Source organism: Rhamphochromis longiceps, linkage group LG7 (genome assembly GCF_057381845.1).
Source record: "Rhamphochromis longiceps isolate RC_006_pf linkage group LG7, R_longiceps_female_GT1.1, whole genome shotgun sequence".
Taxonomy (NCBI): Eukaryota; Metazoa; Chordata; class Actinopteri; order Cichliformes; family Cichlidae; genus Rhamphochromis; species Rhamphochromis longiceps.
In genome coordinates this window covers 62,711,160-62,728,860 of record NC_140563.1, presented here as the reverse complement: position 1 = coordinate 62,728,860, position 17,701 = coordinate 62,711,160, and the positions used below count along the sequence as shown (strand labels likewise).

Below are 17,701 nucleotides of genomic sequence, written 5' to 3'. Positions count from 1 at the left end.
GAAGCATCGGAGCAAAGAATGTGTGTTGAATTTTTTTTAATAATCGAGTTATTCGAATTTGTTGCTGAATTGTTGCAGCACTACTTTCAGTAATCAAACTCTTTATTTACATGTACATAAATGATCTCAAAAGTAACTGTGTGAGAAAACAAGTGCCAAAAAGTTCTCATTTTTATAAAGTTCTATCAGTTTGATGGTCTAAGCCTCGGACTGGTTTACGTAGTGATAGCTGGACAGATTTTTAATTCATTGTTTGGATGAGAAGTCTTCATCTGAACACATACACATTCAGTGAGAGTATCTTTTTAGCTGTCCAAAATGGTAACTTTATGATTGCCGGCAAAACAAAATTAAAAGGCATCTAGAAGCTGTAGCCAAATAAAGCAAGACTGAACTTACTAATATTTAAAACTAACCTCAGTTAGTTTTAAATATTTGTATAATCATACATTTTTATTTTTGAAAAGAATTATTATGGTTATACCCCCATCAGATACATTCTGTGAATCTATTTCAATCACAGCTGTAGAAATTATTCAACTGAGCACTGAGCCAGTGTCATGATCTCCCCCTCAGTTCCACTTCATCAACCACCTTTTACTGTGTTCGAAGGTGCCAGTGACTTTAGCTCACTTAATCAAACCTCAGTTAGTTCCAAGCATCAAAAACAGAGTCCAGAATCACTTGTTATACATCATACGGCAACAGGTGGACCAAACATCTCCATGGTCTCCATAACAAGGGATAGATGATCGAGAAACGAGTTCACAGACACTCTGAGGATTCGTGCTTCATCAGCGCTCCACCTCCTGAAACACAGCGAAGGATTTTTAGTACAAAAAGGACACAGATGTTAGGGCTCAGTTTGATACAGGCTATGAAGGAGCCAAGGAAGATAATCTCACACAGAAAGCGTGCTTCCAGACACTGTAATCAGTTTGCTTATGCCGCCTTTCCGGGGCTCTTTGTCCGGGGAGAGCGACCGCAGAGCGATGGTGGCCTCACGAGATGATGGGAAGGGAACATCCAGAGAGCTGCACGAGGGTCAAGGAAGACTGAGGACATGGCTGAGACAAAAGAGAAAAATAAAAGAGGCCGGGTTTTTCATCTCTGACTCTGTTCTCTCATTTTGCCCTACTTGCAATGGAAAATGCTATTTGCTGCATTAAAAAGGCTTCATCCTTACTATAATCTGTTACTGACACACTGCCCCACCATAAGGAATATATTTATGCTTTAAAAAATAAAAGCTTGAAAAACACACCCATTTATTACAAGCGACCTATTTCTTAACATTTTTTTTCACCCCTTTTCTTTATTCTCACTGACTCTTCTTGTGCAAATATCTCTTAAACAACAGGAAGGTGCAGGTTCACTATAACTAGGGTTGCCAACCGTCCCTTAAAATACGGAATCGTTCCGTATTTAGAAACAAAAGTACACGTCCCGTATTGAGCTAATAAGGGACGCACTTTGTCCCGTAATACAGTGAGAATCAAAAGTAGTCTATAACTTTTAATGGAATTAACGCTTTGTTTGAAAACATAATTCCCAGCCCCTCTCCTGCTTTGTGACCAATGAGCTGACAGCACACTTATGACAATTCGAGTATGACAATTCAGATTACCGCTCATCTCATTGGTCGAGGAAAGGTCGCTTGCGGAGAAAATACCGGAAGACAACAGATGACCACAACAAGAAGCATGGCCAACAGGGAAACAAACGCCGACACTGCGGTGCACGTCTCGGACGACAGTACACCTAAAGCTGGGCAGACACTGCGATTTTTTCAGTCGCGATATTCAGCTCCTGCTCAAACTGCATGATTGACTCGCAGGGGTTAGAAGTTGGTAGGTCACGATGCAGGTCTCACACTATACCGCCCGATGCTCTGATGCGACCTGAGTGCTCACACTGTGCCTCCATAAAATGAAGGTTATAACAGAAAATCTGTCGCGCTCGCTCTCTCTGTCTTTCACTCACACAGACACACCACCACCATCAACTTTGCTAAATTGCTAATGAAAAACATGATCAGGCAGCTGTGATTGAGCAGCAATGTAAATCCAACTATTTTCACGGTTGTTGTGGTCGTGATAATTTTGTGATGCCACATCGAAAAGGCTCGGATGAGCTTTCCAAAGTTCTACAAGTTGTGCCTCCATCGCTTGTGTCCAGATCAGCTGTGCTGCTCCATCTTTTACACCAACGTTTACGTGTTTGCGCGCGAGCAGTGTGAGCGGCTGTGGTGAGACCCTCACGAGCGATTGATTGATCGGGAGCTGGTCGTGAGGTGTTAATCACTTCTCGTTACCCCACGTATACTACACGATGCACGATGAAGGCCAAAATCGGTCCGATCACTCAAAAATCGGCTCAAAATGGGCCTAAAACCGCACAGTGTGAGCCCAGCATTAGAGCAGCAATGTTTGTTCCCCTCAGAGAAAGGGAAGAATGGGAAAAGGAAAACACCTGGCTGGAAAAAGTTAATATGGGCATGTGCAGTGAATATCAGCGCTATGTGGCCAGAAGTGTGATAATATAATTTATTTTGTGTAATAAACAACTGCAAGGATAGATGATTACAACAAATTGATGACTAATACATAAAAGTAATACATAGATGAATAATGATGATGAGTTAAGATGCGTAATCATGGGAACAAGCGGGTTTACAAACAGGAGCAGCTGATTAGCATTAGAAAAGCTGAAATAATACCTCAACTGAAGCAAATTGTACTAAATGCACTAAATGTGCACTGTTACAAGAATGTTTTTCTTTCTATTGTTTTATATTATTTTAAGTTAAGCAGGACAGAGTTAAAGAAAGATTTACTTATATTCTCAAAAGTTAAGCATGACAGGCTTCTGTTTAAGAAGGAGACCTGTTTTATCGTGTTAATGTTGTCATTTTGAGCTAAAAATAAATGGCTAAATGATCATTTGTTTCACATGTGTTCATATCACAAAGAATACACATCTACTTAAATCAAATTCAAGTCAAATGGTTAAAAAAATAATTTCACACACAAAAAAAGAGCTAGAAAATTCACCACACTGGGAAGGGTGAAGACAACTGGGTCGCCCGGCCCTGGCCACGAGGTGTCCCTTATTTATTTTTCAGGGAGTTGGCAACCCTAACTATAACCAAAACTCCAGACTCAAACATAATGTTACAACATCCACAGTAGTTACAGTCATCGGTGAGTAGTAAATAAAATTAAGGAAAGTTTCTTTAGAGGATGATTTAAAAATGTTTAAACTTCAAACTCTATGCCAGCTTCTAGCTTCGCTTGACAGTGTAGAACAAACCTGATGACACAAACTCCTATTAAGCTTAAAAGTCAACCTAACACACCCAAACAGAAAGAGCCCAGATTCAGATTCAGGTTATTTCGAAACCTCAATACAATTACCGGCACAAATACTTCGAATGTTTCGTTGTTTCAAGAAGCCTCGCTTTGCCCTTCGCTAGTAGAAAATATCATTAAAGTTTTCATAGACCTCAGTGGTAAATATTGACAACAATAAAGGATACAACTCCAGTTTGCCTGTTCCTCCGTTAGCTTCTCCAGCTGCCGCCATTGCGATTGTTGTGCTGAAACGAACCGGAAACGGAAACGCTTTCCATGTATGAGGAAAAGGACAGCTGTCCCCAGTGGCAGAATGCAGTATTACAACAGTGAATACTGCACAACAATAGAAATAAATATTTTTAGTGAACTGAAAATACACTAAAAATTAACAAAACTAGGTGTGAATAACATTTAAATTCACTAATATAAACGAAAAATAGATTTTTGCAATAATAATAATAATAACAACAGTATACTAACTCAAAATGGATGAAATCCAACCGAAAAGACAACAGAAATTTGAAATGAAAAATACATTTTTAAGAAATTATGGAGAAAATACACGTCACATGTCAAAAACATGTCAAAAAGGTAGCCTGGTTGTGACTTCTTTGACGTTTTCATTTATTTATTTTGAAAAGGAAACTTTTTGCAAAAGAAATGTGAAGTGTAACTTTTCTGCTATAAAATTAGCAGCCACTAATTCCAAATTTCTAATCAAAGTCTTCCAACCTGCACCCAACCTGAAACACCTCCTGGCACTTGGGCAGCTACTTTGAGGTATTGGGATTGGGTATTGGGCAATACGCAATAATACCAATACGTTAATTTCACGTTTCATCACTACATAAAACTGTATGGATAGAACCGCCAGTCAAATCTATTTGGAATGCCTCAAGGTGGTTTCTTTTTTGTGTTTAAAAGCAACTAATACAACTAATAACTGCTTTGTTCATATCTTCCTGAAGCCATCATGGCTTCATTATGATGGTATTCAGTTCAGTTCAATTTTATTTATATAGCTCCACATCACAACAACAGTTGCCTCAATGGTCTTCACAAGGCAAAGACTCTACAATAATGCAGAGAATGTGAATGTGTCCCTTTGAATGTGTCCCCAAGTGCAGTTGCAAAAACCCATCAAGCGCTACAACAAAACTGTCTCACATGAGGACCGCCCCAGGAAACAAAGCCAAGAGTCACCTTTGCTGCTGAGAATAAGTTAATCTGCGTCACCAGCCTCAGAAATAGCAAGTTGACAGCACCTCAGATTAGAGCCCAGATAAATGCCACACAGAGTTCCAACAACATGTAGCCACACATCTGAAAGCATATTGATTTGCTCTCCTGATATTTAGACTGTAGTATTGATATTTTAACTATCTCTACGTCAACTGTTCAGTGGAAACTGCACAGTGGTCAGAGGAGATCGCACAAATCAGGCCTTCGTGGTCAATTAGCTGGCAAGAAACCACTACTAAGTAAAAGCAACAAGCAGAAGAGATTTGTTTGGGCCAAGAAACACAAGGAATGGACATTAGACCAGTGGAAATCTGTGCTTTGGTCTGATGAGTCCAAATTTGAGATCTTCGGTTCCACCTGCCTTGTCTTTGTGTGATGCAGAAAAGGTGAATAGACTGTCTCTACATGCATGGTTCCCATCGTGAAACACGTGGAGGACGTGTGATAATGTGGTCTGCTGGTGACGCTGTTGGGGATTTATTCAAAATTGAAGACACACTGAATCAGCACGGCTACCACAGCATCCTGCAGCGCCATCCCATCCAGTTTGCATTTAGTTGGATATCATTTATTTTTCAACAGGAGAATAACCCCAAACACACTTCCAGACTGTTGATAGTCATTTATTTCCAGTAATGAACAGAAAAAATGTTTTTGGAGTTGAATGTTATGCTGGACTTCTCAGGAAACTCCAATGTTCCTTAAGAATTCTGCACAGTATTATATAGCAGTGATATATCCTTTGGTTAAGGAGGGGGGCATCCAAATCAGCATTAAAAAGTGATTTATGTAAAAAGGCACAGCACAAGATATGCATAAGAATATTCTTTACACCCAACTGTAACTGACAGAAAGTTAGATCTAGTGTTTCTGACAGTTTCTTACCACTTGAAGCCCTAAGAAATAAATTAAGTAAATCATTGTTATGGTTTAGCTGCATGGGACAGAAACACTTTATGTATAAATTTGTATTAGCATTCACGTCAGTCATGGTCTTTATGTAGGACAAGAAATCAAAATACTTCACTAATTGGGTGGCTATCCAATGAATCTGCAAATATGACTCGTGGCCCTCCACTGGATTTATATCAGGGAAGGCTTGGGCCAATCTCAACACTCCATGCTACAGTCCTTGAGCCATCCATTAGCAGTTTTTGTGATGCTGAAGGATGTACTATCCTGCTGATGGAGGTCAGTAGCATCAGGAAGATGTCGGCTGTTTGCTACAAAGTTAATTTAGGTCACACTTATCAAGGTAACAATATGTGAAATTAAGATTTTTATGTATAGATATGTTGTAATGACATGGCTCTTTTTTTTTGTTTGGGTTAAATGGTCACATATATTTATTTTTGTATTAATTGAGCATTGTATCAACAAATAAAAGTAAATCATAACAATTAATGTTTGATAACTGCAATGTTGGCATGCAGTTAGTACATTGTATAGGGAGTAGCTGGTAATAATGGCCCTAGGGCATGGTAGAAAATTCTCCCCCCTAAAAAAGATTTTTTCCTATATTGTAGGGCTTCTTGATGTTGCACTCAGCCTAATCACATCAGGTAGTTGCTGCATTACTCCCTCTAAACTGGACTTAGGGTACAGAAAAGTACAAATGGGACAAACAATAAGAATGCCTAAATAAAACACTAAACTTTGCCTTAATATGTGCTTATACTGATAAACATTTTAAAAAGGATGGAGAGGATCATAATGCATTATAGCTTGATCGTAACAAAATGGAATCTAAATTTTCAGTAAAACCCATTAAAATACACGAGAATGCCAGCAAAACGTCTGTGGGCACAAACATCTTTAACGAAATGTGCAGTTGGCTTTGTTGTGCAGGACAGACGGATGGAGGGAGGTACGTGGAACCTTCATGTCCCATCAGCTAGTTTACTGTCCACCTCCTCTCAGTATGTCACAGAAACTTGACGCACTCAGCCTGACGTAGTCCTGGGAAGCAACTGCTGTTTGTAGATACCAGCCAGAGCTTTGGAAGCACTGTGGATCATCTGGCGTTGGGTTAGGCCTGTCATGGCCTGGTGCCAGTCTGTTCTGTTGATGTTGGGAAGGCTTTGCTCCAGGACCTCACCCACGGTAACACTCAGACCTGACCAGCGCAGGCTGTAGTCAGGAGGGGTCATGGACTGAGCCTATATGGGGAAGGTTACAAAAACACTGTGAGTTGTAGCAGGTTTCTACATGGGAGATTTTGAATAAAATAATTCTACGGTACAACCTGACATTTTTTGTTCAAAGACAAAAAGTCAAGAGAAAACTGTAGAGCCTGAAAAAGGTGGGAAACTTTATCTTCTACCAGCATGACAGGATATTGCCAAAAGTATTTGCTCACCCTTCCAAATCATTAAATTCAGGGATTCCAATCACTTTAAGGTGTATAAAAATCAAACACTTAGGCGTGAAGATTGCTTTTAAAAACATTTGTCAATGGGTCCCTCTTATTTGCTCAGGAGTTGGGTTTAGTTCTAGCATCCCAAGATATGTTTGCCAGTTTCATGACCTTCCCACTAACACATTACCTGCCTTGTGGAAAGCCTTCCCAGAAGAATTACAGCTGTAAAGGTTGGGCGGACAACATATTCAAGTCTGTGGATAAACAATGGGATGCTACTCAAATTTGTTTGAGTGTAAAACCAGGCAAGCCAATACTTTTGTCAGTAGAGTGTACAGTGTTCCCTCGTTTATCGCGGGTGTTACGTTCAAAAAATAACCCGCGATAGGTGAAATCCGCAAAGTAGCGAACTTTATTTTTTACAATTATTATAGATGGTTTAAGGCTGTAAAACCCCTCACTACACACTTTATACACATTTCTCAGAAAGGGGATCGACATTTTCACACGTTTCTCTCTTGTTTAAACACTCTCAAACTTCAAATCTTCGAAAATAAGTCCAGCATTATCGAATGAAACCAAAGATCAAACCCTGTTTTCAGGTCCAGAACATGGGCACAGAGCAGCTGCGAGAGAATTCAACATTAATGAATCAATGGTACGGAAGTAGAGGAAGCAAGAAGAATGAGTTCAGTAAAGTTTGACTTATCGGACGTTTTGGTTTCACTTAATGCTCCTTATAATCCTTTTGTGTTTGTTGTCTTCTGCTAGCGAAGATTTATGTAAATTTGACAAGCTGGACGCAACTGTACTGTACAGGAGACACGGCACGATGTAATTGATTGAAAATGGTCTACAGTTGATCAGGACGCAGAACACAACGCACTGTGACAAAACAAAAAAACAAAAAAAACAAAAAAAAACAGCGGGGCCGTGAAAACTGAACCGCGATATAACGACGGACCACTGTATAACAAATCAAAAACTAAGGGAAACCTACAATACTTACTCAAGCAGTGTTGGTTTAGCTTGACTATAGAAAGTAACAGGCCTTTTTAAGCAGGCAGGGCTTCATTTCAACATTCCCCATGACCACCATTTTTTCCACGTACAGATACAAGGCCCCAGGAGCAACCATACATACAGTATACACAGCCAAAAAACTCCACGCCACCCTCACCCGCACAGTTTTACTTCTGTTTGGTTTTATAAATTGTAAAAGTTTCTTTTTCCTGAACATTTTTTTTAAATATTTAAACTTCAACCAGAAAAGCTCTTCCTTTGTAAACCAAATGATACCTGCTGGACGTGCTCTAATGCTACAGGGGTCGCCTGAGTGAAGAGCTCGATGTGAATGTTCTGACCAGGGTCCTCGAGGATCAAACATCCGATGTCAAACCACCTGGAAACAAAAAGAAGGTTTTGTTGTTGTTTTTAGAGCTTTTAACTAAATGTTAACGCTTTTGTTTGTTGCCACAAAAAAACATCAAACTGCATCAAACATGTGAATATTTGGCTTGCATTTTATTCAACACATGACTAATTATAAAGTAAATAATGGAAGATGAAAGGTGAATAGAAATGTCAAAAAGCATTTCTGTCCTGTTGTAGATGAAAACTGTTGTAGCCCAGCATCCACACATTTTTTTGTTTTTTATGGGATGCTCCAAGCTGTTTACAGCAGTACTGTGCACTGTTTGTGAGATAGAAAGTCCGCTAGGCCTCTAAGAATGTGTGTGCTTTCTTTTCAGAAGTCAGTCAAAACCTTCTTACTTGTCAGGAAAAAGTTCAGCAATGAAGTTTTCTAAAGAGACCACTGGCTGTCTCTCGTGGATCACACCAGCTCGACGCAGACTGTCAATGCGCTCCTGAGCCCCCTGCAGACACGCAGGGACAGACAGACACACACATGTATGACTGAAGCTGCAAACATCAGTGCTGTCAAGAACTAAACTGAAACAAACTCAGACACTAGTAATACTTATGTAACTGGGATATTTCAGCATTTTATTTTGAACTAAGAAAAAAATAAGTAAACTTAAAAATGACCAGACTGATATTTTAATAAACTAATACATCATCATAATTAACATTTTTCTCTTTTACTGTGCGTAGAGATATTAACTAAAATGAGCCTTGACTCATAAAATGTGGAACTCTCTATGCAATCCAGTTATTATGATTAAAAGGTTACACACAATTTTTCAGAAGCAACCTATTTTGTGTTTCGTTTTTCCCACAATATTAAGACTCAGTTCTCAAAATATTTCCTCTTAACAAATCTAGCACTGCATGATTTATATACATTTTTATCTTCACACGTGATGGTCTTAAAAGCCATGTCATTTATAAATAAATAAGCTATAAAACCTATTCAAGGAAAACAAACATTTGATGCTTGAAAAAAGTTGAACGAGAAAGAAATGAAGTAACGTAAAAGCGAAGTCCACTGACCTTGACACCGGCGGCATAGCCCACAGGCTGTGGAGCAATGTTTGACTGACCAGACTCTCCGGTGACCATGGCCAGCCCAAAAACCTCCTGGAAAGCATCTCTAACTGCCCCCACATTCATCTCCTTATCTGAAGTCACAACGATGTCAATGTCCCCACCAGACTCTGAGGATGAACAACACAGAAACATTTATTAAGAACATTTGAATGTTTTGTACATTTTTTTTTTTAAATTGGGTAAAACAGGGTAACTTACTGATGTATGGGGCCATGCCAGGATCAAGAGTAGTGATCATGGACTCCACAGAGTGTTTGGTTTTGTCTAAGACTGTCTTTACTACAGCGTTTCCTGCTACTCCCTGAGGGGACACAATACACACAGAATAAGACTACCCAAAAATATATATACACACACACACCACACTTAACCAACTGTTCCTATTAACTTTAATTAAAGAAGAACTTCATCATTGTAAAGACTTTTTATGTTTGAAAAATATGTCCAACCATATCGCAAAAAAGCTATAGGGAACATCAAGCTTCAAAAGTCCCCTTTCACACATTTGTATTCTACCTTAAAAAAGCCCCAGATGCCTCCACCACTGTTGGTGTCTCCAGACACTCTGGGATCCTCCTGTTCCTCCGGGAACGTGATTGAAGATCCAGTATCTAATCCTCCTCTAATGACTGACTGCTGAAGCATGGGGTTGGACACCACACCTGAAAATATGGAACATTTTTTAACAAGTTGTACTTTTTTTTTTAAATAAATCAATTGTTTACAGAATGTCCTCTGAGCATCTGCTGCTGTTCTGTTTTGCGCTTCCCTATTGGCTAGATTGTGAGGTTGCTGCTGCGGTAGCCCATGCAGTTGCTTCTCCAGTCTCTGATTCTGTAGTCTGACAGACTTTAACTACACAGTCGTCTTGGAATTCAGCTAACAACGCTAGATCTTTCTCTGCTCTGGAAATCTGCTGTGAGTTTGAGGACTACTGTAAAAAATATGATTTATTACCCTTGTGTCTTACTTCTAAGTTAAGGGACATTCATTTCAGCTTTCAACACCCTGTTGTTATGTGTCTCAGGGGCCCTAAACCTGCACATGAGGTCTTCCCAGGTGTGGTACCACACTATCGGGCGTCTATCTTGTACTTAAAGCTTGTTCCTGTGCTGCCATGATTAGTGCCTCTGTGCCGTCTCATATTGGTCACCTGCCACCTAGAGTACATCTTGGATGGTTCTGTGGAGAACTTCTGGTTTATTCTTCTGCCTCATATCTCTCTGGAACACCTCTTCAAGCATGTGGCCAGGGCTGTGAGTCCTTGCATGGCAGTTTCCCAGGCCTCAGGTATGGACAGTTTGCTGTACTTCTTGGGTACCCCTTTCCTCATTGCACCTTTCTGCAGCTCCAATAGTTGGCTGACTTCCTTCCACACTGCCTTGATCTTGGCCTCCAGTCTCCTTCTCCATGGAGGGCACTGCTCCTTGTGGCTGTTCATCTGGTGGCCAAACATCTCTGTGATCACTACTGTCATAATGTAGATCGGCTGGTTAGTTTCCTAATCATCCCAGTAATGGATTGTCCATAATGCTGCATTCACATCGTCTAGCAGACTTTCAGAGGGTACTTCACATTTGTCTTGGTAATCGGCCATGAAGGGTTCAGGTTTCCAGCTTCACCATGATCCTCTCTCTCAGGTCAGCTTCTCTCACACTCAATGCACCTCCAGTCATACTTGGGGCTTGCTACTCGACCGCTGACTTTACTGGGACTTCATAAGAAACAACAGTTCTTAGGTCCATTATAATAATATAGATGGGCAGTTCTGATAGCATTGCTCCCACATTGATGTTTTTGATTTGTTATTAGCCATAACCACGAGCCGCATCCTTAATGATAACTTAACTAAACGTTAAGTGCCAGTGGTGTAGAAACTGGAGTTTCACGGACCTTCCAAAATTGCTTTCAAAAGGGTTGTTCAGTGTTGTGAATGACAGCTAGTCAAGCGAGGTGTGCTTGCCTGTTCAGGTATAACGTGAAGGTGTTTTTCAACTGGAGAAGGCAAAGATGCCTCTGTTGGTATCAATACTGTTGCAAATGAGTATCTAATTTGATAGTAATATTTAGTGTTGGCTAGTATGTGGGTATTCTGGGTGTCAAACTGATTTGGTTCCAGTTTTTAAAAGAGCATAAATGTGTTTATCAGATTCGAAAATTTCACCCGAGCTTCACATTTTTCACTCTGACCTGGTATAGAAGCAGGACTGGAAAATGTTGGCATCAGCGGTGTCTGTGGGGTTCGACCAGCATGACCCCGTGTGATGTCATATCCTGCACCCACGGAGAAGCTCGATACAGGTGGACCTACAGGAGGGGGCAACATGCTGGAAGCAGTAGAAGGAGGTCTGATGGAAGAGGCCTGAGGAGGCAAAGAGAAGGAGGCAGCAGGAGGGACGGGAGAGCTGCTGGTGAAAGGTGAGGCCAGTGTTGAGGCGGGGGGAAATTGGGAAGAAAGGGAAAGCGGTGCAGCCAGAGGGCTGCTGAAGGCAGGAAGTGGTGGGACACTGGGGAGAGAAGTCGAGACTGAGGGGGAACTGATTGTTCCTGGGAGAGGGAGCGAAGTGGACAGACCTGAAAAACAAAGAGAAACATCCAATCAGAGAGAGCTTTCCCTCTACTCATCTGCTTGCCATTTTCTCACTCTGCAGGTCTTTATATCCTCAGCTCTGCTCTTTAGGCCTGAAACCCGTCTGATTTCACTCTTTATTTGCTTGAATTAGTTCTCTAGACTCTCTGCTCGGGTTACCTTGCAACATCTCGCTATTAGGTAACTGCTAGAAGTAAAATTGCTAATATTAACATTCACACCGCACAGGTAAATATTTATGATAACTGTGTAATACTTTGATATTGCTGAAATGAGAGTTTTACTTCTTACTCTTCTTACTCCTAAACTGCTATTTAGAGTTATGAATGTTAACTACTATAGCTTTTGAGGAAAGGAGGAGCCATGTTTGGCTGTCATGTTGTGTGCCACATCAGTCCAGCTCTGAGGTCCTTACACTGGCTGCCTGTCCGTCAGAGGATAGACTTTAAAGTTCTGATGCTGGCCTATAAAGCTCTGAATGGTTTAGGACCAAAATACATCAATGACCTCCTGACCCGGTATGAACCTTCCAGATCCCTCAGGTCATCTGGATCCGGTCTTTTATCAGTTCCCAGAGTCAGAACCAGACACGGAGAAGCTGCATTCAGCTTTTATGCTCCTTATATCTGGAACAAACTCCCAGAAAGCCTCAGATCAGCTGAAACACTCAGTTTATTTAAATCCAGGTTGAAGACTCACCTGTTCTCAGCTGCATTTGAATAAAGCACCAAATCCACACTTTAAGCTTAAATTTCAAAACTTACATTTAACTACTGATTTTATCTACTGTTCTGATTTTATCTGTTTTGATTTTATATACTGTTGTTTGTTTGTTTGTTTGTTAATTAGTTAGTTTATTTGCTTGTTTTAATCAATTTTAAATCATGCTTTTTATTTGTTCTTGTTTCTAATGTCTCTGTAAAGCACTTTGAATCACCTTGTTGTTGAATTGTGCTATACAAATAAACTTGCCTTGCCTTGCCAGCTGAAGAAGGCAAAGACAGCACAATCGGTATCAATACTGTTGCAAGTGAGTGTCTTAATTGAATATTAATTTTCCAGTTTTAATATTACAAGCCATTCAGTCCCTGTACAACCACAGCGAGTGCTTAATTAGCATTGCCAGCAACAAGTTGGACTTGTTTCCAGAGGATGTTGGACTTCATCAGGGATGCACTTTGTCATTGATTCTGTTATGAACAGAATTTCTAAGCGGAGCCACATGGCTGAGCTTCTCTGTTATTGTTACTTCCCTGCAACCCAGCTCTGGATAAGTGGTAGAAAATTGATAGATGTTGTATCCATAATGTCCACATCAACACAATTAAAATTTATTTACACGTATTACCAATCTTGAATTTGTATCAACAATGTGAACTGTAGCAAATGACATTTAAAATCTCGACTCAGCTAAGCTACAAGCAAAGGGAATGTTGATTTGCACATCAAATGTCTTACCAGCAGTGGTGGGCAGGCTTCCGACTGGGCCACCCACAGTCAGAGGGGTGGGGCTGGCAGGAGGTGTAGTCTCAATCCCACTTTCTTCCATCATATTCTCTGTAGTATTTATTTTAACTTCAGCCCAGAATTGCTGCAATAAGATGTTGTGATGAATTATATTGTGTTCAACTTGTCGGTCGATTGTTCATTTCCTGCATGTACACTCTGGGAACTATAGCACATAAAGTTTGACTGACAATAATGTTTATTAAACCTTTTTTCACACCAAGGAAGAAATTTAGAAATTTCTCAAGTTAAATCTATAAGTATATGAACACAGACACAATTTTCTATTTTTTTTTTTTGCACACTACCAATGTTTTTTGTCTATCAAACAATCAATATTTTAGTACTGACTTTCAGCTTTAAGTTAGTGGATATAAACTAAAGTATTGCACTGGTGATGCCATGGTTGTTTGCAGGTAGACCAGCTCCATCAATACTAAAAGGTATATACAGATTTTAAAGAAACATATGCTCCCATTCAGATGATGTCGAGGCCTTGCATATTTAAGCAAGACAATGCTGAATCACACACTGCATCTATTACAAGAGCATGTCTTTGTATTAAAAGAGTAAGGGTGCTGAACTGGCCTGCCTGCCGTCCAGTGCAGATTATTGTGAACTTCTTTTTATTGATTGAACAGGTATCCTCGGTTTTCTAAATCAACAAATTGATACATGCACCTTCCTGTGACAATGCATCGCACAGTTTGAGCCTCATTTATTGGCTTAAGTAAGGTAGACTTGTGCCTGATTTAGACTTCTGCAGAGAACCTTTGAGGATTCGAGGAGCCTATGAAAACAAAAGTGTTGTTGCCCACATTTATGCCTGTGTGTAGTGCACACAGAATCAGCATGGCTGCACCCTCCTATGTCAGTATGCATACTGCAGCAAAACGCCATCCCAATGGATTTAGTTGATCATTTATTTTTCCAACATGACAATGACCCCAAACACACCTCCAGCCTGTGTAAGGGCTAGTTGATCAAGAAGGAGAGTGATGGAGTGCTGCATCAGATGGCCTGGCCTCCACAATCACCTGACCTAAACCTAATTACAACCATTCCAAATTGAGATGGTCTGGGATGAGATGGACCGCAGAGTGAAGCCAAAAGGGCCAACAAGTGCTCAGTATCTCTGAACTCCTTCGAGACTGTTGGAAAACCATTTCAGGTGACGACCTCACGAAGCTCATCGAGAGAACGCCAAGCGTGTGCAAAGCAGTAATCAAAGCAAAGGGAGGCTATTTTGAAGAGCCTAAAACAAGTTTTCGTTTACTACATAATTCCATATGTGTCCATTTATTTTTTGGTGCCTTCAGTGAGAATCTACAATGCAAATAGTCATGAAAATAAAGTTTAAAAAATATTAAATGAGAAGGTGTGTCCAAAGTTTTGACTGGTTTTGTAGATTTGTGAGTCCTTAGATGGATCATTCTGAGGCAGTGATTTTATCTTATTGTTAAATAAAAACAACAAAAAAACAACTGTGGTGAAAAAGTAGCCAGAAATGCAAATAAGGATTCAAGCGCGTTGAACAAACCAATCATAACAGCTGCAGTCTGCACTGACCCACTGTGTAATTACATTCTCGGGAGGTGCACCTCAGGTTACATGGTACGTCAGGAGTTTACAGTGACGTCATAGGTTCCCACATAGATTCCCTGTTAAACTTGGGCATTAAGCTGCGCATGTAAAACATATTCCCAGAGAAAATAATCTGTATTGCAACGCATTTTAATCCAAAACTCAGAAGATAACATGCTGGGAGCAGGTTATCAGATGCGCTGTTTTAGGAGCATATAGTAATAAAATTGTTTGATCCCAACAGAAGACCCTCTTACGGTCTCCACAGAGGTCTTCCAGGAAGCGTGATCATATTTTCTGATTGATCAGCAGACCATGAATTCACGCATGGTCCTTTCTAATCTGGAATCTAGACTGCTGCAGGTCAGGCTTTGCAGCACAACCTACTACAGCGATTTACCCCAGTAAGACATGAACCACCTTCGTAGTACAAAAACCCAGGGTTAAACCTTAAGTTTCGCACACGAAGAGGCAAGCGCTGTGCTCTGAAACAAAGCGGATCTATATCGTCTGACGCGGACACACAAGGTTTGTTCCGTGTCTGCCACGCCACAGAACGACAGGAGATCCAAATGAATGCAGTGTAGCGTTTTTTAAGACTGTTCACAACTTACACGTGCCTCACAACCCCAAAGAAAAACAGCAAAACGGACAAAGTACCATACACATCTTTATCTAATTCTCTAAAAAAGACTCAGCATGACACGTGCCACTATTATGATAATCTCTACAGAACAAGTAATTTAACTACTCACCTGCTGGCGGTACTAACACAATACACCCATAAATAATAATAAAGCGCCGACCCACAGTGATGACGTGGTGCTTTGCCACGTCTGCTCCAGCGTGACGCCTGCCGCCGTCTTACGTGGCTTACGAAACTAGTGATGTGAGAGGCTACTGATTTCCCTTTCCGATCTGATTCCAAGTAAAATTCAGGCTGGAATCGGCTGTGTGAAACTGTGTGTTTGGAAAATTTAAATCACAAGTAGTGTATTTCAAACTATACCATAATAATGTATACAAGCCATCAGACTTCTTACTTATGAAGAGTGATCATACAAGGAATAAAAAAACCCTGAAAATGTAATACCTGCATTTAAAATGTGACTGAATTGAAAATTATAACAAAGCTGAGAAACATTTTAGTTGTCTCTGTAGCCGGAGTACAGGCCACTATTTACTCGTGTGGTGCAAGCTATTCAGTCTGTGTATTCTGTATTTTGTTTTAAAGGGTTGTGCGTGTGACTGGTTTCTTGTTTTATTAAAATGTACACTGTCTCCTGACTGTGCGCAACGAACTTGGTGCTCTTTTAGAGTTTTTCTTTGACTTTTAACGTGTTGTGTTGTGTTTTTATTACAGTGAAGCGAGGACACACCAGTAGCCGTGGAACCTTTGGTGGTGGGTTATTTTCCACACTTCCTAAGTCCAGATCAATGTATGGTTTTATGTAATCCAGGACATTGTTATAGAATAGGCTATACCACACTTAGCTTTTATTGTTTTATTCTTTTTTTATTTTTTATAAATTTATAAAAGGGTTAGGGTTAGACATATCAATATTGGACTTGGTAGTGCAGTCCCTACCAAGTCCCTAAGTTGCTGTCTGTTGAGATTGATGGTTTGATAAATGGGTTGACTGTCCCGTGCTTGGTGGATACTGGGTCTATGGTTTCCACCATCACAGAGAGTTTCTTTTTGACACATTTTGCACCTTGGGGACAAGAATGCCTTCATTCATGCCATTGGTTGCAGCTTTGGGCTGCTAATGGGCTCTCCATTCGTTTTATTGGTTATTTAGAGCTCAGTGTACTCCTGTGTGGAAAGGAAATGTCCTCTTGTTGGATCCTTGTACTGAGAGACACTCCTGCTGCCATGCCCTCTGTTCTTGGCATTTTAGGGATGAATGTGACCGCTCTTATCAAGAGCTGTTTGGGGCATATGGTGGGTCTTTGTTTAATTCACCTTCCGTGTCCCAGGCACCAGGGCCAGTTTTGGAGGCCCTGCATCAGTGTCACCAGTCTGCTGACCAAGTGCCAGAGGACCCTGTAGGCACTGTCAAGGTGTGCGGGCCACGAGCCGTACGGATACCTGGTGTCGTTACGCAGCTGGTGGCCACTACATATTCCCAGCAATTCTCAGGCCTTCCTAAGTCCAGTTCAGTGTATGGTTTTATGTAATCCAGGACACTGTTATAGAATAAGCTATACCACAGTCAACTTCTATTGTCTTATTCTTTTTTTATTTTTATAAGCTTAATTAAAGACATATCAATATTGGACCCAATCTGCCTCAGTTGTGCATCCCTAAACCTGTGCGACCTTTTCTGGTTTTTAAGAAGACTTTATAGTTCTTGGGGGTGAAATTCCCCTAAGTGGCGACGAGTTGAATCTGTTTTTCAATAGATTCGACACCACAGTGTCTGCTCCCACCCCCACAACCTCACCTGCAGTCAGCCTGGAATCCAGAGCCACACCACTGTGCCAGCCTCTCTCTTCACATGTTGCCTCCTGTGAGATTCCTGACACCCCTCCCCCACCCATCACCTTCAC

At 40.6% G+C, this 17,701-nt stretch overlaps 2 protein-coding genes across 3 annotated transcripts; both read right to left on the bottom strand.

Annotated features, from left to right (window-relative positions):
* Window positions 1–262: 262 nt before the first annotated feature.
* lage3 (L antigen family member 3) lies at window positions 263–3,640 on the bottom strand. The gene is made up of 3 exons (XM_085414749.1): window positions 3,539–3,640; window positions 906–1,034; window positions 263–809 (listed from the first exon to the last, which is right to left on the bottom strand). The coding sequence occupies exons 1-3, from the start codon at window positions 3,583–3,585 to the stop codon at window positions 695–697; spliced, it is 291 nt and encodes a 96-aa protein (XP_085270875.1). The 5' UTR covers window positions 3,586–3,640; the 3' UTR covers window positions 263–694.
* A 1,565-nt stretch (window positions 3,641–5,205) lies between these two features.
* On the bottom strand, window positions 5,206–16,021 carry prrc1 (proline-rich coiled-coil 1). Of its 2 annotated transcripts, none has more exons than XM_085414746.1 (9): window positions 15,904–16,021; window positions 13,517–13,649; window positions 11,659–12,042; window positions 9,985–10,130; window positions 9,667–9,769; window positions 9,412–9,575; window positions 8,731–8,834; window positions 8,257–8,359; window positions 5,206–6,757 (listed from the first exon to the last, which is right to left on the bottom strand). In XM_085414746.1, the coding sequence occupies exons 2-9, from the start codon at window positions 13,608–13,610 to the stop codon at window positions 6,542–6,544; spliced, it is 1,314 nt and encodes a 437-aa protein (XP_085270872.1). In that variant the 5' UTR covers window positions 13,611–13,649; window positions 15,904–16,021; the 3' UTR covers window positions 5,206–6,541. The 2 variants fall into 2 exon arrangements, with proteins under 2 accessions (XP_085270872.1, XP_085270873.1); XM_085414747.1 differs by lacking the exon at window positions 15,904–16,021 and adding an exon at window positions 15,763–15,785.
* Window positions 16,022–17,701: the final 1,680 nt, after the last annotated feature.

Bases quoted from the DNA above. Each gene is read 5' to 3' on its own strand.
- lage3 (XM_085414749.1), bottom strand. From the start codon at position 3,585: ATGGCGGCAGCTGGAGAAGCTAACGGAGGAACAGGCAAACTGGAGTT. The intron at 1,035-3,538 runs GTATCCTTTATT...ACCCTCGTGCAG, and splicing joins GGAACAGGCAAACTGGAGTT to CTCTCTGGATGTTCCCTTCC. The intron at 810-905 runs GTGAGATTATCT...GCTGTGTTTCAG, and splicing joins TCTGGAAGCACGCTTTCTGT to GAGGTGGAGCGCTGATGAAG.
- prrc1 (XM_085414746.1), bottom strand. From the start codon at position 13,610: ATGATGGAAGAAAGTGGGATTGAGACTACACCTCCTGCCAGCCCCACC. The intron at 10,131-11,658 runs GTCAGAGTGAAA...CCATATTTTCAG, and splicing joins CAGTCCTGCTTCTATACCAG to GTGTGGTGTCCAACCCCATG. The intron at 6,758-8,256 runs GTATCATTTGGT...TTCCCCATATAG, and splicing joins CATTAGAGCACGTCCAGCAG to GCTCAGTCCATGACCCCTCC.